Source organism: Temnothorax americanus, unplaced genomic scaffold (genome assembly GCF_048541705.1).
Source record: "Temnothorax americanus isolate GAGA-0224 unplaced genomic scaffold, ASM4854170v1 Scaffold4, whole genome shotgun sequence".
Lineage (NCBI taxonomy): Eukaryota > Metazoa > Arthropoda > Insecta > Hymenoptera > Formicidae > Temnothorax > Temnothorax americanus.
Genome location: NW_027509547.1, coordinates 6,331,068 through 6,353,638, shown reverse-complemented (window position 1 = coordinate 6,353,638; position 22,571 = coordinate 6,331,068). Strand labels below are relative to the sequence as shown.

General features: G+C 32.5%; 2 protein-coding genes and 2 long non-coding RNA genes across 9 annotated transcripts in view; 3 read left to right on the top strand and 1 right to left on the bottom strand.

Moving 5' to 3' along the window:
• LOC143902579 (uncharacterized) overlaps nucleotides 1-3,828 on the top strand; it is an 82,395-nt gene extending 78,567 nt beyond the window's left edge. For all 3 annotated transcript variants that reach the window (XR_013258411.1, XR_013258410.1, XR_013258412.1), the window contains one exon: nucleotides 3,690-3,828. This is a non-coding gene — a long non-coding RNA (uncharacterized LOC143902579). The remainder of the gene's footprint in view (nucleotides 1-3,689) is intronic.
• Mctp (multiple C2 domain and transmembrane region protein) overlaps nucleotides 1-13,141 on the bottom strand; it is a 31,802-nt gene extending 18,661 nt beyond the window's left edge. For 2 of the 3 annotated variants that reach the window (XM_077415587.1, XM_077415589.1), the window contains exons 1-5: nucleotides 12,982-13,141; nucleotides 7,137-7,390; nucleotides 3,750-4,154; nucleotides 685-957; nucleotides 228-370 (exon numbers count right to left, since the gene is read on the bottom strand). In XM_077415587.1, coding sequence (XP_077271713.1) covers nucleotides 228-370; nucleotides 685-957; nucleotides 3,750-4,154; nucleotides 7,137-7,194 — 879 coding nt within the window. In that variant the 5' untranslated portion in view covers nucleotides 7,195-7,390; nucleotides 12,982-13,141. Of the gene's footprint in view, nucleotides 1-227; nucleotides 371-684; nucleotides 958-3,749; nucleotides 4,155-7,136; nucleotides 7,391-12,581; nucleotides 12,944-12,981 lie in introns of those variants that run through there. The other variant, XM_077415588.1, reaches the window with a different exon arrangement.
• On the top strand, nucleotides 4,133-5,006 carry LOC143902580 (uncharacterized). Its single transcript, XR_013258413.1, has 2 exons — nucleotides 4,133-4,264; nucleotides 4,368-5,006. It is a non-coding gene; the product is annotated as an uncharacterized LOC143902580 (long non-coding RNA).
• A 5,261-nt stretch (nucleotides 13,142-18,402) lies between the features above and the next one.
• LOC143902611 (uncharacterized) lies at nucleotides 18,403-22,404 on the top strand. 2 transcript variants are annotated; one of them, XM_077415669.1, is made up of 4 exons: nucleotides 18,403-18,798; nucleotides 19,131-19,292; nucleotides 19,389-19,732; nucleotides 20,231-22,404. In XM_077415669.1, exons 2-4 carry the CDS (start codon nucleotides 19,289-19,291, stop codon nucleotides 20,843-20,845), a joined length of 963 nt encoding a protein of 320 aa, XP_077271795.1. In that variant the 5' UTR covers nucleotides 18,403-18,798; nucleotides 19,131-19,288; the 3' UTR covers nucleotides 20,846-22,404. The 2 variants fall into 2 exon arrangements, with proteins under 2 accessions (XP_077271795.1, XP_077271794.1); XM_077415668.1 differs by having other exon boundaries at nucleotides 18,404-18,798; nucleotides 19,203-19,292.
• Nucleotides 22,405-22,571: the final 167 nt, after the last annotated feature.

Here is a 22,571-nt window from a genome sequence, read left to right as displayed (position 1 = left end):
TTCTTGTGATACTTAAAAATTGTTCTTAATGGAAATTTCTGCCTCTGATAAAAATCGAAATTATTGAATGTGTTAACTTATTTAACTTTTCTGCCATTATATATATATATATATATATATATAAAATTTTGAATATATATATATTTTGAATATATATATATATATATATATATATATATATATATATATATATTCAAAATTTTGATATGAAGAAAAGCGCTAAATACCTTGATAGTAAGTGGCTGAAAAGGATCTTCTATAGGCAAGGTGATGCTTTCGTCCCAAACTGGATTTAGATCGCGATGAACGGTTCGCGATTTGTGCAGCAATCGCCCTGAGCATTTTACTTTCACATAAGGATCGCTCGCGCCTGAAATCATAAAGCAAACCATAAACCATATATCGTGAAATTTACGGTTATGTGATAAATACGATGGTTCTTAGCTTTTCACAAATAGGGCACGAATGTCTCGAGCTATATTTTATTCACATAACTTTAAACGAATTTACAGCAATTTTAAACCGCATTTTTCATAATGTGCAATACATATGTATTCAATAGTGTTTAACTTGCAAAAGCAATTATTATGATAACTTCTTTGACGGTTTTTTATTTTAAAAACGAATATAAATCATACTGTATCTCTAATCAAAGATAGTTGAAGTTTGATTTTTTTTTCTTACCGCCTCTGTCCATCGCAACGAGATTTGCGCCTCTTCTTATGTGTAAACGAAGTTGGAAGAAGGCATGTTGCCTCAACGCTTGTTCTCTCTTTCGTGTCATCTCGTCCTGAAGAAAGTCGCCCTCTTGACTGAAGGAACGTCGAGGTTCCTTGCTCATGTGCTCTTCCTTCTGAAAGCTCACGGATCCTTTGGAGAATCCCTCGCTGCATTTTCCGGCGTTATCCTCTTGCACAATCACAGTCTTTTCTCTGCTACTGCGTGCCAATGGAGATTCTGCGCATTCAATATGCATTGCTTTATCATCATTCCTTTTGGCTCGGTGTGATAGCGATATCCGTGATTTTCGCCACAAATGTGATCATTGGAAATAAATAAAAGTCGTGTCTTATCAAGTGTCTTCTAAAAAATTCCGATTTTAGTTTAAATAATATATGACTTCAACTTCTGAGTTTTCTGTAAGTTACATACTTAACTTACATCGTTTAATTAATTTTATTAATTTTCTTTACTTTTATAGACAACTCAATTGGATTTTTAAAAATGTAAAACAGTACTGTAGGGAAAATGATGTACATCGAATACGTGCAAATTTAAGTGAGATTTTACATTTGATTTTACGGTTTTATATACGCATAGCGAATTCGTACAAATAAAGAATAAAATTACTGAAAGTTTTCCGAGAACGTCGCAAAAATAAAAATGCGATTAGATAAGAAGAATGTAATTATCCAATTGTCGCCGATACGATTCTACAACTTTAAGGATATTTAAAAACCATTATGCGCGCTGTATGGCGCTTGCATTATAGAACAGAGAAAAATACACAAGAGAGAAGTCTTTCGAGTTAATTTGTCTAAGTATAGCGATGCACGTCAGTATTCGTGCTGGATCATTTCGGATCAATCGATGTAATGAGGTCTAAACGTGCCGCGCATGTCGACTTTTGGCGTTAGGTACCAATCGCTCGCTCAATAGGTATTCTCCTCCGCGTGCTCTCCAAATAAATTCACGTTACATTACCAAGAGCGCAATATTTGCATACCGATAATCAACGCTATGTATGTACAATTTGGATAAGTAATTATTTGCACGTATAAATTACGCGTGTAAAACTATTTACGTTGATCGTTGATCGTGGCACTTAATCGCTCGTTGGAAAATAACAAATATTATTCGTGCACATTTACAAATATTCGAAATTGTTATCTGTCTTTTTAATATATTTTACGCAGAACATATTTCAGATGCGTGTGGTGATTGATTGGCTCATCTTTTAAAGTGTACGCATTCGTATTCCAACGTGAATTTATACTCTGTCCCGCCAGGATATTAATTCGCGCGCGACACAACTGTCCTGCAAGAAAGATCAATTTCTGAGCCGAGTGACTTGTCAATAAACTTAATTAATTCGCTTGAAAATGCAGTAACTTCCGTAGCAATCGGTTATTCAAATGAATGCGATAAATATTCATTCTTCAATATTCTAGATTGCATCTCTGTGTAACCCAGACATAGTTCCAAAAGTTAAATATTTTAACCCTTAGATAGTCATCTGTACCGTAGATCAGTGCGTTTTAACTTTTACTATATAAAGTAACAACTTGGAACAAAACAACTGGCAATTGCATAAGAACGTGCAATATAGACTTGATAAACGGATTAAAAAAGCCATACTTTTTTATAAGAGTAATTATTTGTTTAAATGTAAATGTTGATATAGTATTTGTACTGGCGTATTTTAATTTATATTGTAGAAACGAGAAATGAAAAAGAACATCGGAAATTTGCCTGGTATTGTAATATAAATGAATTGATGAAATCAAAAGTCGCATTTTTTTAATTTATAATCAGAATTTCATTTCTTGAACCATTGAGAATGCTTGAGATACTTGAATAGCTGAAAACAAAATTTGATTATAATCGAACCACTATTTGTTATTTCTCCGTGCAGAACGCTTCGGGCAATAAAATTCCTATAGGAAAATTTTGAAAAAGCTAAATGAAGTTCTCGATAACATCGATTTTATTAATATAAATGATACTATAGATAAAATTGAAATGTAATAAAAAATAATTATTATTTAAGTACGTTTAAATAATTAATATAAAAAAGAAAATAAATGTTTGTTATTTCTTCAAATATGATCATTTATGAGAAAGACTCGAGAGAGAGAGAGAGAGAGAGAGAGAGAGAGAGAGAGAGAGAGAGAGAGAGAGAGAGAGAGAGAGAGAGAGAGAGAGAGAGAGAGAGATTCCTCTCGGGATATTAAATAAATAAAGCACTCGAGAAATGATGCATTGGAGAAGCATTAATGTTTTATCAAATATTTAGCTGAAAAGCATTGTTGCAAACGATGCAAACAGAGCTGTTTAATGTTTCTTTCACATGACAGTGTTTCAATTCACTATGCATTTAATGCTGTATAGCAGATATGTCATAACACTGTGCGTACGCAATTATCATGTCAGGGAAATATTACGCGATAAATTGTGTATAGAGATCGTACAACGTAATAAAAAATTTTGTACATATTAAAATTTATACACATACATTTTTATACATATTAAAAATAGATTTGATATATTTTTTAATTTCTAGATTGTTTTTCCTACTTAATTAATAATTACTTAGAGAATTTTAAAATATTTAAAAATCGATTTATTAATACGTTTTTTATTAATAATATTTTAGGCATTTTTGCCAATTTTTTAGACTATTATTTTATAACTTTTACATTTATTTTATTTAACTGGACAACATGAAGAGACATAAGGCATAAAGATAAATCAAAACTTGCGTTCCATTTGAAAATCAGACCATGCAAGGTTGTTGGTAGATATGCAATATGTAAATATAGACGCTATCAGATATAGAGAAAACTTTATAACCAGGTCATCGGCGCACATGCAAAAGCATTACACTGCCTTTTAATCTTGCACCTCTTTCTCAGGTCTAAAATGTTTTTTATTAGCTATATATTTCAATTTAAGATCTGTTCTTCTAGATTAGGCAAATTCGGCACAAGGCCGCGTGGAATGTCGTCGGTCAGAAAAACATCTCTCACCTGGGCGATTGAGGCAGTGCCTGGCCGGGCTCTGTGTGGCTGAGGAACTTCTGCTGTGCTCGGAGGAGTAATCGGCGGCGTAGTCGGACTCGGCACTGGGATTCTTGAGTTGGCTCGCGTCCCGTGCACTACCGGCATCCTTGGACTTCTTCCGCTCCTTGCTCCTGCTGCGCGTCCAGCGACTCTTCAGAGTCGCGAAGAAAGTGTGAGTGCGTTGGGCCACCGATGCCCCGTGATGCCGATGATGTCGATGATGATGGACGATGCCAGACTCGCCCGATCCATCGCCTCGCCTCGACGGCGAGCTGTTCGCGATCTCGCTGTCCCGGAGCTCCGTGGCGCTTTTCGAGAGCGGACGGCTCCCGTTCAAGTTTAATCTGGATCTCTCTTGAGCGCAAGTGTTACCTGCAAGTTGAAATGCAATTCTCGATCGAGCGCACGGAGAGAAAAAGTTTTATTGGCGTTGTCGTGGCAAACCTTGTCATGTAGACAGCGAAAAAACTTGAATAAACAAGGTACAATTCTCGATCGAGTGCACGGAGAGGAAAAGTTTTATTGGCGTTGTCGATGGCAAACCTTATCATGTATATAGACAGCGAAAAAACTTGAATAAACAAGGTACAAACAAACCTTGATGGGGTAATTTGATTTAATGTGCACGGATAACTTATTAATAGACACTCCTATTCTCAATAAGTTCTAACGAAACTATAAATACAGTTGTATAACAGTTATGAGACAACTTGCATTTGTCTGATTTGCTGCAATGTGTATTAATTATCTGCGTTTAATCAAAGAGTTTATTACTGAACCGTTCTAAATTCATGTTTTTAGAAAATTGATATTATGTGCTACAAAACTATAGAAAATTTTTTTCTCTACTTTATACGCTTCTAATATTATTTAACTTGCACTTTTTGAATAATTTGTTATTAAGTAATCCGACATTTTTTTTAAACAAACGAATAAATGATCTGAATTTTCAAAACAAAAGACGTAATACTTTAATATCTTGAAATCACAAATTAGTGTTTTGTCGCTAACAAAATATTGCATAACGAATCAATATAGCGTTTGCAACATTTTCAGATAATATTTTTGACAGCAGCAATTGTGCGACGAATTTTCCAACAGAGAGGTAGAGTATATTGAATATGATTCGAAAATATGGTTTATAGATATTGGTGACCGTGGTTCCGATACGTTGAATATTTTGCACCCAGGCTTTTACTCGGATGAAAATTGTTGTTGTAACATTCTCTTTGTTTATATGCTACGTTGATAATTAAATATTTTAAAACGTGATCATATGTATGTCAAGCATACAAGGTTCATTAAATCATTTTAAGAAGGTATTTAACTTTTTGACGTCTTTTTAACGTCTCTGACGGCAAAGATCGTTATATTTCAACATTTTTATAATGGAATAAATAATGGAATTTACTGACTATTTACTATTATTTCTAACCATCTCTAATATAATTAATATAATCCATTTTTAATTAATTAATGTTTAATTAATTAATGGACTGTCTCTTCCCTCGTCACTGAATCCGCAGATGAACACTCATCTGCAGATCTTTATTAATTAATTTCTCATTAATTGTTGCAAAAATCGTAAAATGGTAAAGGATTTTTCTATTCAATTTAACTCAGGAGCGATGTTACTATTACCAGAGACACCCCGTACATATTAATTATATATGTATTTACTATCCAAGTTTAACATTTTAGAACCAATGTTTTTTATTTCGCACATTTAAAAATATTCCTCTGTATTTGTATTATTAATATTTATTATATTATTAAAAAACATATGTATTAATTATTAATTTATTTATTTATCTGTGTGCTATATAATTAGTAAATTATAGTTTCTATTTTATATCAACCCAATTTTGGTATGTACTTAAAACGTTATGTTATATAACAATAAGTATTTTCCATCCTTGGTCGAATTGAAAACATGTGTCGATGTAACGCGGAACAGAAACCGCGAGTGAGCTCGGACCCTGTGAATGGATACAAGGAAAAACACATAATGCTTTTAGAAGAATTACAAGGGAAGTACATTATACGTACTCACATGTAAGCATATCGATCCGTCTGTATTATTAAACATAGTAATACTCATCACAATGTCTTTAAAGACTTCGTATACTTTTCATTATATTCCAGAAACGATGATGTGTCGCGCAATCGATATACATTTTCGACTTCTATAATAGCTGGCACATTATTTACTTATTTATTACAGAATACTCCTCTTATTGAAAAAGTATTAAGTATTGAATTATTGTATTAAGTAAAGAATTATTGTATCTAAATTAAAGTGCTTTTATTGCTCTTATTGGATTTGCAAAAAGTAATTATTGCATCAACAAAAGAACAATTTACGACGAAAATGCAATTATAATGTCTTGACGTAAATCTGATATGCCAGAGCACCCGATATGAACGTAATTTTAATTAAATTCTCCGTTAATTTTGCAGTCAAGTTTTCATTAGCAAAAATATCGTGCAATCCCAGGTTGCAGGATGACGTCTAAAGACGTCTTAATGACGTTTTATTGACGTTAGAGACGTCATTAAGTTGTTATTAATACGTCATTTGACGTCACTCTGCTACCTGGGATGTGGAGCGAAATCACGCCTTCTGGACGTGGATTCCCGGAAGTGTAGAGTTGTAGAGGGCAAATGCATTCGTCGTTTATTGAATTTTGTCTCCCTTTCACCGGAAATCATCTTAACGCGCTAATCTATCACGGACATCTGGTATTCTGAGATCATCTAGTTGGAATATTACATTTGTCGACGCGTCCCAGAAATAGGAGGAATTCGATAATTATCTTATCGAACATTGAAAAAAACTGTTGTTACATTACAATTTTTATTCGTAGGATTCTACTGTTCATTCTAGATAGTAAGAAATGTTTGGCTATCGCTAAATAAATTATTCCAATTATATGTATAAAAAAAAATAAAAATAGAGGAATTTATGTCCAGTTCTTATTACGCGTTCTTAGAATTACATTAAGTAAGAAATAATTGGCTATTGCTAAAAAAAATTCAAATTATATAGAAAAAATAAAAATGTAGGGGAATTTGCCGTGTCCAATTTTTATTATGCTCTTAGAACATTACATCGCAACGCAAATCGTTCTTAATTGCACTTAAGTGTAATGCTTTCTGTTTTATATTTTGCTCTTAATTTTTAAAAGATTTTTTAAATTACTTAAAAGATCCAATAATTCTTGTTGTAGATTTAAAAAAATGGAACGATTGCCCTACCCTTCCCAGCTATTATTCCAGTCAATTAATTATTCTTATAAAAAACGAGATCCGTTTAACACACAATGCATATCGTAATATTATAATATTACTCACTCGTAGGTGTTGGCTCACTGTCCTCCGATCCAGCGAGTAACTCCACACTTTTGCTCATCTTATCCTCCAAAAACGCGAATTAGTTCTCGAGACCTTTGCTTGCAAGGCTTTAGTCTCTTCTTGAAGTGCACCAGCCCGCCGCATTCCGATAGCATCTTTCCGCCGATGGATTAATGAGACCCAACCGCGTCGACTGACCGGCACATATTCCGACTTCGTAGTGTCCACGTGACTCCCGGCGATGTCAATGACTTCTGTAGCATCATATATAATCAGTGTTTCCTTTTCTTCTTGTAAATATTGATCGGCTGTATAGCTATATAGCTCGTATTTCAATACGAAGTTAAAAGTCGGATTCCCAAGAGACTTTTCCCCTTTCGGTTGCCCCATAATTTAGAGCACCATTTAGGTATTAAAGAGCTCTATGTTAATTGTGGTTATATTGTTAAGAAAATGGAAGACATTCCCTGTTTTACGAGTATGGCGTGTGAGCGCTAAATTAAAAAGGTCATTAAAAGGGACGAATAACTAACTAGGCAAAATACAAAGTATTTCGTAGCTAGTGGTAAAACTAAAAAGTTCATTCTACAAAACTTAATAAAAATTGTAGAATAAAATTGTTTTATATGGAACTTAGTTTTTGCGGAAAGAAATTTAGAAAATTGCAAGATTAAACATATGCCCTTCTTTAAATTTATATAATCTTCAACGATGTTATGTATATATATATATAAGATATAAAATATTCTGTATAGAAAATATATTTTATTAAACAATAAAAATATAATTGCGCCTATATAATTACATCTTTTTATAATGTAATTATAAAAAGATTAACTTTTGTTTTTATTGCGTTTTATGCAATAGTGCATTTATTACTCCCAATCATAATTATCTCCAAATTGTTATTCATAAACGAACGTCGTCTGTTATTAACCAAATATGTCACTGTTAAATCCAGAATTGTAATGGTAACTGCTGTGTTGTTTGTCTTCGGCTTACGCAGTGGTAATTTGCGATTATTATTAAACTTGAAACGTTGACAATTACGTCGGTACGGGATTTCAGACGATATATTCGGCGTAGAATCCAATTAGCGCATTTGAGCAAATTTTGAGGAAACTTGGCTAACTTTTAAACAAATGATAATATGACGAAGGATATTATACACCCTCTTTTGTATATACATATATATATCTATATATATATACGTGTATATTATATAATATCTATACTAAATTCCACGTATAACATGGAAATTTGTCGTCAAAGTTAAAAGCGATAACATAATAAAGGAGCAGCTTAGCTCACAACTTCCTGTCAATTTTAATATTTAACAACAGATTTTCCAAAACAATTAATTTTGTCTTAGCGAAAATATCAAGGTAAATCATCATTTATCGCACGACGCTTTCCAGTTTCTAATAATATCCCTTCATAATCAAACCACGAGTTAGACATTCTAATAAATAAAATCAATTTGAAATTAACTGCAAGCTATAGGAGTTTGTTGTATTTAGTCTTCAGAAATTGAGTTTCACAAAGAAAACTTTTCCTTTCATCAAAAGAGTATTGTTAAAAAATTAAAAGATTGAAAATTAATTAAATAAATTGTCTATGAAATTCGTAGTACGCGACTTGGTTAAGCGATTATGGATATAGCTTACATTGCTTACAATGTACTTGTCATGAACTTCATGTTACTAAATAAATAAGGAAAGATAACACGGTACACTTTGAAGAAATTTATGCCACTTCTATAACTTCCCCGCGCGAATGTAATCCGCTTAAAGTTAAATTAGCAAAGTTAGAACGTGTCATATGCGTCGTTCCCGAATGTCAATGTAAAACTCTAAATAATGCAACGTAACACATTGTTCGAAATATCACGAATCGTAAAGTGAATCCGTTTCCATCTAAACCAACTATAAATTATTCTGAGGATTTTCCAGAGGTAGCGACGTAAAGCCATAAAAATTCGTTAGAGAGCTGAAACACATCGATCGATATACAACACACCATCGATAGAAAACACGCCATACTGTCGCGCCGATTTAATTACATTGGTCGCCAGTACGCATTACTCACTACGCTTATCCACGCGTAATTGCATGTTATTTATACATTATATACGATATAGAATTCCTTAATTTCATAATGCGGAGTAAGAACTCTGAGCAATTAAATTTATGCGCAAATGCGTATATAATATAAAGTAAAAAAGAATGTATTTTACTACATATTCGAAATATTTAGAACCGAATATCAGAAGACTAAACTCCCATTATAGATATTATAAATAAATATTTGCAATTTAAATTATAGGATATAGAGTCGTAAAATACAACATTTTAAAGAACGAAATATGTATATTATATCTCACTTTTTGTACCATTAATTGCTAAGTTTGAATAAACATAAATTTATCGCGCATGGCAGTGCTACTGAAGCATTACTACTGAAAAGCTTTAGTTTCTTCAAACTTGATAAACTTTTGAAAACTTAAACGCAATCAATTGAATAAATTTAACCATTCGGAAAATGAGTTGAAACCCAATCTATTTCGCGTGAATATTTTTTGTTGTATTTCCTTTGTATGTCTCGATTCAATTGTTCTCTATATCAATCTCAATTACGAAATTGTTTTTCAAGTTTTAAAAGTCTTCATCAATAACTACATTGAAAATACGAACGCCAACTTTATCAATGTATATTTCAATAGTTTGATAACATCAGTCGCTTCTATAAATTGCATTTGTGTCATCTAATCTGATCATATAATTTTAGCCCCGCTCAACAATAAAAATACATCTGACAAAAGTTTCGGTAAAAAACATATTATAATTTCAAGAGTTTGCAATATTTTCGTTAACGGCTAGATTTATCTAAAAATAAATTCGACAAGTGATCTTTATATCACGTTTTTTTTTTACATTTAGAAGATCTCTTTTGAACGTCAAAGTGCATAAGCTAGGTTACAAAAAATGCATTTTTAATTCAAGGCTGAAACTTCTTTCTCAATATTCATATATAAGTCTATTTTTCGCCAATCTAGTCTCGTTCGAAATAAAATAAATTCCTTTTCAGATGTCTTCTTCTCAGATTCTTTTTCAACAATGTATGATGAAACAATTTTTTGTTCAGAGAGAACAATGGTTTATTCTGTTTTTATTTTTCATATTATCCATCAGCGCAACACAATGTATTGCATAAGATTATTGGAGATTTTTTAAAAAGATAGAAGGTATTATTAACTTTCGAGTCCTCAAAATCGATTTTCTCGAAAAACAATGTCTTGCACGAAAACAAGATTATTTTACACTATCGACGTGTTTTCGCGCCAGCTACCAGCTTCTTCCTCTGTTTTGCCGCGATTTCGACCGTCATTTCCTAAATAAGCTCCCTAATTTGAATTTCTTAGATCATCTTCGTTGCAAGCACTCTGGAACAAGTTGTTTCAGCGGCGTAATTACTCGCGGAAACTTGTGGCGGACTTTACGCAGACGATAAACCCACAACCTCGTTTCAACGCTATCAGTTTCGTTTCACAATCAATGCAATGATATTCGCGTTCGTCCGGTGTGCAATATTTTTATTTCAAAGATTCAACTTTTCCCTCGTTTGTCCGTTATGGATTTAATAAGTTCCCTTACGAGATGAGAACGAGTGCAAGCTGAGACGCGCGAACGAATCTTGGAGCGGCCGGGATCGATAGCGCGTCTGATTGAAAAAACTTCCGCAAACTTTTGCATCTTTGAACTTTTTATGTTAATTATTGCTTCTCGTTAATGATAGCTAAAGCGACCGGCAATATAAACGGGGACATGCGCGTGTAAACGCTTAGACTTTGAAATTAAAAGAAATAGACGTGATACATTAATCAAAACTAATTACACACATACACACATTTCTTTCTATTTTAATCTTCAAGCATTGGTGCGTAATCTCGTGACTTTGGTATAGAATGTGTATTCGAGATTTTAGTATTGCCCATATCATACTATATGAATAACAAAGATCATATGTATAAAAAAGATGACACATCTGTTCCACTATTTCTATATTAATATTCATTATTATCTTGCAATAACTTTTGCTACGAAAATAAAATTAAACCGTATGAAAATATTTTACTTCACTTTATGAAAGATTGAACTAAATTTTGTAAATATTTCACGTGAGATATCACCAATACCCCAAACCGATGCTTAAGAGTTAACGAAAAGACGAATGGCTCCATTTTCGCGGGCATATGTTCTACTCGACTTTACACACAGCCCGCATTTATATTCCACATTTAATGCCAGATACGGCCGTCTGAGTTTGAGCTTTGTTCGGTCGCTGTGAGAATCGCAGTCAATGCGTCATGAGAATTAAACACATATATTTAACAGTAGTGAGATAATACTGAACATAATACTGATTTTCAGACAATTGGTCCCATTCTGATCTACTGCCCATTACTATTTTTCTGTGAGGCAAAAAGCGACCAAGTGGTTCGCTAGCATGTGATACAGACCGAGGATACGGTGAAGTTGTATAAAATTGCATTTTGCCAACAGTTGCGCTGAAGATCGAGTGTCACGCGATACATTCTCAATTAATTCCTTTTTAACGACTCGCTCAAGTCGTCGGCCAAAGTATGAAAATCTTTTGGAATTATTTATAGCAGGTTTTTTAGCGTGCTTTCATTCACGAACTCTTAGATCACGACATTTTTTACCAAGAATGTCGGCCAATCAGTACCTTTTGAATCACAGGCGTTTAAAATAAATTTTTTTCTAGAATTTATTTTCTTCTAATATAAAAAAAGTAATATTTGAAGAAAAAGATTTTATTTAATATTATTTAAATATTTTTTAATGAATTTTATTATATATTTTAGTATGTGCCAAAGAGATTTAAGACTTATGGAAATTGGTGCATGATATTTAATTAAATTTTTGCTAATTCCATTCAGTTCTCGCTTGTCTATTATAGATTAAAAATAAGGGGTTCCTTTGGTTATTTCCACTTCTTAATATTTAAAAAGAAACGGACTTTTTTTTCTTTTTAATTGCTTGTAATTCTAGAACAATGAATATTCCAATATCTTTTTTCTTTGTGAAAATTTTACGTGTACTGACATCAATACCAACTCGCCATTGCTTAAGTATTAAAGAAAAGATGACTATATATATATTAATATATATATATATATATACAGGATTGTGTGTGATCAAAGAGATGAAAGAAATTGCGGGAAACTTGAGATATTCTTGTGTAAAAGTAGCTTGTAAAGAGAACCGCGTCAACGCGCAATGTCGATGTCACCACATCCCATTATCCGTTAAACGTTATTTATTCAAAGAACCCTTGCTCATCAAGCTAACTCGGCTATCGTCAAGCGTCGAGTACTGAAGAAGATAAAGAGTCCAAGACGGAGGGACAAGAAAATTGACTAACATTATTGAAAAAAGAATGTATATTCCTCGCCATTCTCTCATTAACTTCGGCAAAGATATGACACCTCGCGTGTTCCGTCATGCCGCGTTATAAGGGTGTCGCACGCCGAACGTTTTCCCGGGTGTCTTTCGGGGATGCTGGGAGGAACGGTACATCCGTAGGTCCGCGATAAGTCGAAACGAGAGTAACTCCGTCTTTCTCGTAGAGGAAGAGAGGCGCGTTTGAGAAAAAGAACCGATCGAACGGTTCAGTTTGGACGTGTTCGCGATGTCGACACGTGAACGCACACGAACGCGTCACGGTACGTCGACGGTACGTCGAGCGTGGCTTGGAACAGGATGCGTTACCGCTATCGTCGTCGCATTTTACGCGCACATTAAACGCCCGCGAACTAAATTACCGTGCGGATTCCCGTGCGGGGCGAGGAGGAACGTTTCGCCGCAGACGTTCTCCACTTTCGATGCTTCCGTGTCCGAGAGGCCACTGACAGAACTCGGCGGTTTTCCGTCCTACTCCGGCCGTTCCTCGTCCGCCTCGTCCCTCGTCGAGGATGCGCGATGTGGAAGCGGGAGAGAGTGAGAGGCTTTATCGACCCGCGAGGCCAGGGCCGGTCGAGAGGAGAGAGCCCCAGTGACTTCGGGAAATTCATATTTCGTTTGAAGTGGCAAATAGCGACTAATCCGTGACAAGGATGGGCTACGACATTAATGAAGAGTTTCACTTCGGGTAGCAGCTGGGTCGCATCTCTCGTGCAATATGGCAACTATATATGATTTGTAGAGAAGCGTCAAGAGATTTTATTGTAGCAAAAAATGTTTGAGAATAAAACTATTTATTTATATATAAAAAACCCGTTCTAATTTTAAAAAACCATACAATTGTATAATGATATATAGAATAAAACTATATATTAATATTAATTATTTTTCATTATATTATAATATAACGAGAGAATGCTTTTTTCTTTTTCCCGAGAACAAGGATTTAAGAGAATGCAATGTATTTTCTACAATTATTTACATTTAAATTATTTATTTTTAATACTTAATTAAAGTTTAAGAAACTTAAGTCGGACAATTATAGATATTTCGATTATATGAGAAAAAATTAGTTCTTTAACAGCCAGAGAGAATTTATAAACAACTAAAAAAACTTACAACAAGACATATGATTCTACGGTGTAAAACGCAATTAACATTAAGTAATTTCATAACGAGCCACGGCAACTTTGCTTGCATCATGTAAAATTAGTAGTCATAATACAATTTTAATAACTAAATTACGTTCGCGAGCCTGTAAACGTAAAAGCAGCACTATAAATAATATTGCAAAGTCAAATACGAATATATTAAGAGACATGGCTATCGTTAGTAGTTCTCGTTAGCGAGAAACCATTTGCACCGCATTGTGTCGAAAAAGTGAAAAGGGCAACATTTTCTGAAGGGCGATGATAATGGCGTATCTTAATGTAAAAATTTACATTGCCGGCTTTGCATCGTAATGTCCCCGTTTGTAGAAGAGACGTATACGCGTGTAGATGAAAAATTAAACACTTTAATTATATATGTATAATTTAAACCCAAGCAATCGATTGAACCTGCTCAAAACTTGATCGGGTCAGTCGTTATTGTGATTTGATAATAATCTTTCTCGTCGACTCGCGTATAGATACACGATTTGCCATCACACTGTTGCGTGTGCACTTGGCGCAAGTCACTGCCGTGCCTCTTGATTTATTAACTGTCTCTTGATTATTTGATAGAAGTTACTTGATCTCGCAAATGATTTTGAAAAGCTACGTACGTTACGATTAACTTCAGAATTTAAAATAGAATCCCATTTTTTTTATTGTATATTACTGTAGCTAACCTGAAGAATTTTGTGAAACATTTTTTTTTGTGCCTGAATCTTTAATAATGAATAACTCCCTCAGTTATAAATTTTCAAACTTTCAGTATTGGCGTCATTCTTATTATCCACGTGTATCAGAGATTGATGGATTTACAGTCTGAAACTTTCTGTGTGCGTGCCATGCCTAAAAAAATCCTTTATTATGTTCTTGTCTTTAGTTTCTCGTTGGATTTTAATGTAGTTGGACATGGTGGTTTTCTCTTGCGTAAGGAGACTTTACACATTTAAAGCATTATCTCTAAAATAAGGGATATAGTATTGAGAATTAGGAACAAAACCTTATTTATTACCTCTTCCTAAAGATAAGATCAGAATATCGACCAACAAAAACATTCGCCGACTTTCAGGATGTGTAAATAAATAATATATGTATCTTTAAGGGGATGCTGGAGACAGGTCTGTTTTACCGCGATATTTTCAGACACACAAACCTTTTGATTGATTTTACCAAATTAAAAATTTTTTGTCCAGAATTAAAGTATGGACGATAACAAAGACTGCAGACACTAATTGCGTATGAAAAACGAAAAAACATTAGAAAATTACAGTTTTATTTTCGATTCTGCGGTCGACTCGTGACAACATTTGCCGCACATAAAAGTTTTAGACTGTGTACGTATACAAAAATCTTGCAGCAGTCACGGAAATGCAATAAAGAAGAATCCTGTGCTTGCAGAGAAATGAGCTGCGAGCTTTAGTATAAGGGAAAAGTGTGTTTGAAAATTTCATATGCACATGTTACGCGTCTCCCCGAATTCAGCCAAAAACATGTACGGATCAGTATAACGGGTAGCCCTAGAGCAGGCGCTCTGTATGTATGTGTAAGAATCGGTGAGCACTTCTTTATCGACGCTGATCGAGACGTAACGCGGTCTTAAATAATTTTAAGATTATGCGAGAAAAACGCGTGGCGTTAAGAATAAACATTTTTGTGTCGGATGATTATAACCAATAGCGAACATTTAGAATAGCCAATTAGAAATAAGAGTTACGTCCTTGTCTTCTTGTTTTCGGATCGAGTTGATACTTGCACATTGTCTACCATATACATAAAACGTATAAGAGACAAGGGCGACGGCTGGTCTAGTGACCTAAACTAAACGTTTAGTTTAACTAAACATATAGAACTAAACATTTTTTTTATGGATAAATTGTTTTATATTTTTGATTGAATATAATAAAACAGTTTTTTATACACCAAATTTCTTTCAATATGTAACAGTTTTCAGTATTAGCGCGTGTAACTTGGCGACTTTTTTACTTTTTTTTTAGAAAGGTAATTTTTTAAATTAGATTAGACTCATGGAGTTCGTGATGGCTCTGTCCTTTAGTGTAATATCTCTGCCAACGATAACGTGTCTTAATTAATGAAGAACACATTATAATAATTGCTGGCATTATAAGCCACGCCCTGGTCGCAAGATTATTTCCACGATTACGAGCTAACTCGATCCCTCGCAGATTCATTTTTCAGCTTCCACGATAAAATTGTGAATAATATTATAACGCAGTAATTACATCGCAACAAAATTTACATTGCAAAACATCCAATTCTACAAAATAAATATTCCGCTCAAACTTTATTTCGACTTAACCCTTAAATGCCACACCTTTCAAGAATCTCGTAAATGACACATGGGGTCTAAAAGACCCCAGCATGAAAAATGTCTCCTTACTCATTGATTTTTTTATATTTAGTTATGAAAATTATTTCCAATGTTGTTCGAGGCTTAGAAAAGGAGAATAAAATGCTTATATTGTTAAAATTTCAATTTCAACATGGTATAAAAATTAAGTAAACTGAGTACTGCTAAGTGTACAACCGGATAGGTCACGCACCATTGCACGCACTCAACTATCATCAATGGGAGCATGAGCTCCATTTTTGGGGGGAACATTTGAAAATATATCATTGTAAAGGGTCTGGGGTCCGCTGGACCCCGGGTGCATTTAAGGATTAAAAATGTATGTTGCAACTGCGCGAAAAAAAAAATATATATATATCTCTCTTGCCGTTTGTACTTTTCCGATAACCATGAAAATAAATATTTATTGTTTAAAAAAACAATTTGTAAGTTTAAAAATCATTTATAAGTAAAAGTTGCGTATATTTAAAGAAATTATATATATATATATTTATATATATATTTATATATATATATATATTATATATATTATATATATATATATATATATATATATATATATATATATATTATATATATATATATATATATATATATATATATATATATGAAGGGCGCGATGGACTGACTATTCCATTAAGATTCGCGTGACTAATTGATTTTTTCGTTGCCTAGTTAATTAACAAGGTCAACCGCCGCGACAATTGAATTGCGCTCGACGCTCCTGCGATCTGCGATGGTTCGATCATCGCCGCCTTTGTTCCATGGAACATATATATATATATATATATATATATATATCTGATATGTGTATAACGTTCTTTCCACTTAATTATCTCTCTATTGATTAAATCCTTCTAATTCAAATCTAATCTATTGATTTCATTTTTCACGTCACGTTTGTGGCATTTTTCTTCACATTACAATAAACAAGATAATTGACAAGTTATAATGACAATGTGTAGGAAATATTTGTATTTTAGTCAATTGCATTATTTTACCTGCTTGTTTATTGTATTAACTTTTGCAATTAAAAGATTTTAATTTTTATAAAATTAGTATAATATTAAGTTAATGTTTTTTAAGAGATTTTATATTGATTTACGACGAAAAAACAGATTAATGTTTCTCATCCTTTTTTCATAAAACTATTATATCGAATTCATTAAGCCGTAATTACATCTGAGATAACGTAGTTTAATTCAATTGTATTTATTTTTTTCATATTTGTCAAAACTGTGTCTTGAAAATTTGCTGATTATAATAATCAAATTTTGACATTGAAAATTTCTTACATTTTTCTGTTTGTAATCATAAGAAAAATGCCTAATGTATGCCTGAAAATTACCTTATAAATATATTAAAATACAATATAACGACACTTTAAAAGAACTTTAATTATTTGTCATTCTTGACGATTAGTTTTAATCTTATCGTCTCATGTGTCAGAGAGATCATAACATGAACCAGTATAGACAGCTGTAAGGAAAAATAGAATGCGATATTTTTTTTCAATTTTGTCTTTTACAAAAACGTCGAAACAAGTGTTATTATTTATTGATCTATTCAATCTAAAACAATTGTCTGCAATTAATATAAAAATTTTATTATTAGAAGAAAAAGACTGCAATTATAGGTATATATAAAAAAAACCAGTAATTTTAAACTGTCTTTTATATATGTAAATAGAAAAACTGATGATTTAAATTGTTCGGAAACAGATTTCTAATAAAGTTACTATTATTAATCAAGCATGCGATATATTCATGTATTACATAAATATCTTTTAATATTTGCAACAAATTGTAATAATTGAGATAATATTATGAGGATAAAAAGTATTTTAAAATTATGTGAAGAGGACTATATGCTAGAAACACGCATCCGCTATACATGAGATTACAAAATATACATTCTATGTCAATGTTGAGTTTTTTTGTATCTAATAGCGTTTTTCACTAGCAGAACTGGTGCGCACTCAGTGCACATTAAAACCGTTGTACACTGATTTAAACTCTAATATTTAAAGTATATAAAATGCAAATATTTCGACTGATAAAATACCCAGTACATATTTTACCAAATAGTACAATAAAGAATATTGAGGATTTCATGATATTTAACCCGTTTATATTAAATAGACACTTTACGTTGGTTTGTGCACAACGGCTTTAAATGCACGCACCAGCTCTACCAGTGAAAAACGCTATAAATGTCTAAAAGTGTAAAGTAAACTAGAGATTTGACCAGATTTGACTGATCTGTTTGACAAATGCTTGTTTTAATCAATTTGGCAACGCTGCTTGAAATGCAGCAGCACACGGCTATAAGAGCACACGTTCTTTTGTTATGTCCCTGTAGTCTCTAGTCTCCGACGTCTCCGACTGTGACATGGAGAGAACGTGAAAGAACTGATGTAAAACGCGAAGAAGCTATCGTAGCGTATCTACTGATTTTATCGGTTTATTTAAAAGTAAAGAACAGCTGTCATTATAGTGCTACGTCTCTTCTGATATTAACTTGCAAAGTGCGATAGTAAAGTACGATTAGTGTAATACGCGTTTAATGTTGAACGCAAAATGTGACGGGGCGATTCTTTTCCGGGGAGTTCCCGAGTGCAGAAGTTTGAGTAGCCTGAACTCATCACATTTGTAATTTTCGTAAGTATATATTTCTTATAATTAGCGCAAACAATAAAAGAAAATAGATATTAATCGCATTTGAGTCTTTAAGTAGAATTAGTTTCTGCTCTTCATTTCTTTATGTATATATAATTACGGAATTATCTGCAGTATGTATTTTTAAATAGCAACGAGAGACAAAAGCTACCTTATCACACAATTATATATCTATTTTAAAACTTAATTCTATTTACGTATTTTTTCTCTTTTCCTTACAACAGAAAATTTCTCTTGTCTAATCTTAAATACTTGATTACAATTGACCATTGCTGATATTATACAATAACTACATTTTTTTTTGTCTTTACAAGGTATAATATAATAAATGTAAAAAAAAAAATAAGAGTCACATTATAAGTAAAGAAATTACATATGGCTTACAGATTTATTCTGACATCCAGTATATTACAAAGTTAAGAAAGATACATATATACCGACAAAAAAATAGAAATAAAAAAAGGAATTAAATATGGGTAAGTAATGCATTCTAATATGACTTTATCTATATTATATTATTTTTATAGCAGACGATGGAATAATAATGTCATACATTATTATTTTTATAACAGACAATGGAATTCGAACACTGGATATATTTAACAAAATGGACAACTTCCCACCGTTAAGTGCCACAGGGAACAGCGTCAGTAGAAATTGGTGTGCGTGGAAACAGGAATTTTTATCTTTTCTGCAGAAAGAAGATGCCAAAGAATTATACAAGAATCAATGGACAGTTATACTGTTAATGTTGATTGGGCCGCTTGGAGAGGCCGCATATAAGAATCTGTCTCAAAATGCTCATCAGACAAAAGATCTGGCAACAGTATTACGTGAGCTAGATATACACTTCATTTTTGGGCTTAAAAAAAAGCAGAATAGCGAGAATATCGACAAATATGTTGATAACTTAATGGTAAGCTGAAATAATATTGTAACACATTGTACGTTAAAATCACTTTTCACAATGCATATCGTTAAAATATTGTTAAAATACGATTATAATATAATGTTAGAATAAATACAATAGTTTCAGCATTATTAATTTTTTGTATATATTTTGTACTAAATTTAGTTATAAATGTGCTATAAAAATATCAATAAACTGAAAAATAATGTTTTCTTTCCTATTTACATTTTTGAAATTTGAATTTGCTAAAACTTCACGGTTTTCAATCAACTTATAATTCATAAATTATTCATAAATTTCTTATAAATTCATAATAAAGAATATGAAGATATTGACTGTACATTAATGGAAAAATTTAAGAACAAAGAAAATGATAATTTTTTGTACATCATATCGAGTATATATAAAGTGTAAAAAAAATTATCTTCCTTTTCTCGAATGTTCCCTTCATCTCGTTTAATTCACACATTAATGTGAATTCACGTAAACATTTTTCTCTTGTAGCTTGTTGCTATTGCAAGCAATCACGGTGATCCCGTGAGCATTGTGAAGGAGAAAATTATAGAGGATATTAAAAATTACAATTTCACGGGGAAAGCTATGCTTCTTGTGCAGTCCAAGGGAGAGAATCTAGTACGTTATTTACAATCGATGGACCTTCATCAAATTACGCTGTTTTGGAAACAGTGCGAGCAGCTTACGTTGCAAAAGAATAGCGAGAACGTACAAAGGCAGCCCCTTTTTAATTCGCAGTTCGACGAAATGAAATGCTCTCGCTGTGGTACTTGTCACAGCAGAAATCGTTGTCCAGCTCACGGGGAGCGATGTAACAACTGTAAAGGTTTTAATCATTTTACGGATAATTGTAAGGTAAAATACGTGTCTAACTGCACCAAGTGCGGAACGCATCACGTTCAGTCACGTTGCCTCGCTTTCGGCGAATTGTGCACAAATTGCGGCAAGGTGAACCATTTCACGTGGTTGTGTCAAGTCCCTGTTGTAAAGAATTGCCATAGATGTGGTAAGGACCACGCTATATCTATGTGTCCGGCACAAGGTCGTGTATGCTCCCGATGTAACAAGCCAAATCACTTCGAAGAAAAGTGTTTAACCAAATGAATGACGAACAAAAGCAATTCGTGCGGTACAGGTACTCCTTTGGAGATTTTAAAGGATAACGGCAGACACAAAGAGCTCTATACTCTATCCATCTTGGAGCTTACGATTAATAAATTCTCTGATCTATTGGGAACGTCTTCCTAAGTAAAAATCAAATTCTAATTTTCAGTATTAAATATTTTCGCAAGACTGAAGTCTAAAATTAAAATTTTATCGAAGTAAATATATTGTTTAAAATTGAGGAACATGATTTTTTGTTGTCTATTTATTCCGTAAAGTCAAAATATAAAAATAAAAAATTTTTTTTTAAATCATTAGTCATCTTGGAAATTATTAATGTCTTCTGCTCATTCGACATTCTCATTATATAAAAATTGAATTTAAATTTACCGGAAAATTTGTTTGAAATAAAGTCGCGAGCTATATAACATCTGACATATCGTGATGTAGAAGTGAAATACTGTTTCAGTAATATATTTTTTTATGTACGCAAGATTTTTTGTTTTTTAAGATTATGTTGAAGATATCTATTTCTACGAAGTTTATTTGTTTTTCTTTCTTTTGTAAGCGTTAGATATAGAAAAAGATGAATTTTTGTAATGGTCTACATACTTTATGGGTTATTATACTTTGTTATGTAGAAAATTTAATCTATACAGCTTATATTTCATTGTTTGAAAAAAGTTTATAAGCGAGCATATTATGTTTAGCTAATTAATTATATGAAAAACCATTTTCTGTATTAAATAATATGTAAACATTATTAGTAGGCTACCTTGCACGCTAAAATACATCTATTTTTAATATTTTGTTTCTATGACTAAAGAGATATTCAATAGTTTTCTTTTTTTTAATAACTTTGCATCTACAACAATTATCTATAATTTTAATGTTATCCTGTATGTTGTTAATTTTTCATTATAATATAAATAAGCAACTTTCGTAAATTTTATATGTTATATCATATGTATAAACAATGAAAGAGTTCTTTGAAATAAATTTACGAAAGAAAACCATTTGATCAGTATTTGTTAACGAGGCCGTATACAAAACTCCAAATTACAATATCCATATTTTTTAAACTATACAAATTAGCTTCATCGCTACAATCATTTTAAGTTACGAATACTACGTTTACGCGAGCGTTACTTCTGTAGTAACTTACGATAATTCCTTCGCGTAAACGGGATTTTGTAGTAACTTACGATAATTTACTCCGCGTAAACGGGTAAATTATCGTAAGTTAATACAGAAGTAACGCTCGCGTAAACGTAGTAGAAGTTGTGAGTAAAATGGCACGGCCGCGCGCTGTGTTTTCTGAACGCAATCGTTCATTGATCATTTTGCGCCTCGTAAGCGGTCGATCATTCAACTATAGACTATAGACGGTGGCGTGAATAGACCAAACGAGCTCCACAGCAACAATGCTTGCTGGCGAGAACACATTAACCCAGGAACGGACGCTGGGGTGATTTACCCCAGTATCGAAAAAAATAAAGCTCACTTAACAATAATTTTAATGCACTTTTTTCGTGTAAAAAAAAAAAATTTTTTTGTTTTTCTTCAGAAAATGTCGAATAAATCTGTATACATATTGTCCTTATAAATACTAATAAATTATAAAATAAAAATATATGCAATATGTAATTAATAACAATAATTTTTAATTGGGGTGTAAAAATCAGGTGACCATTTATTAAAAAAAAAAAAAATAAATCATTCGTTT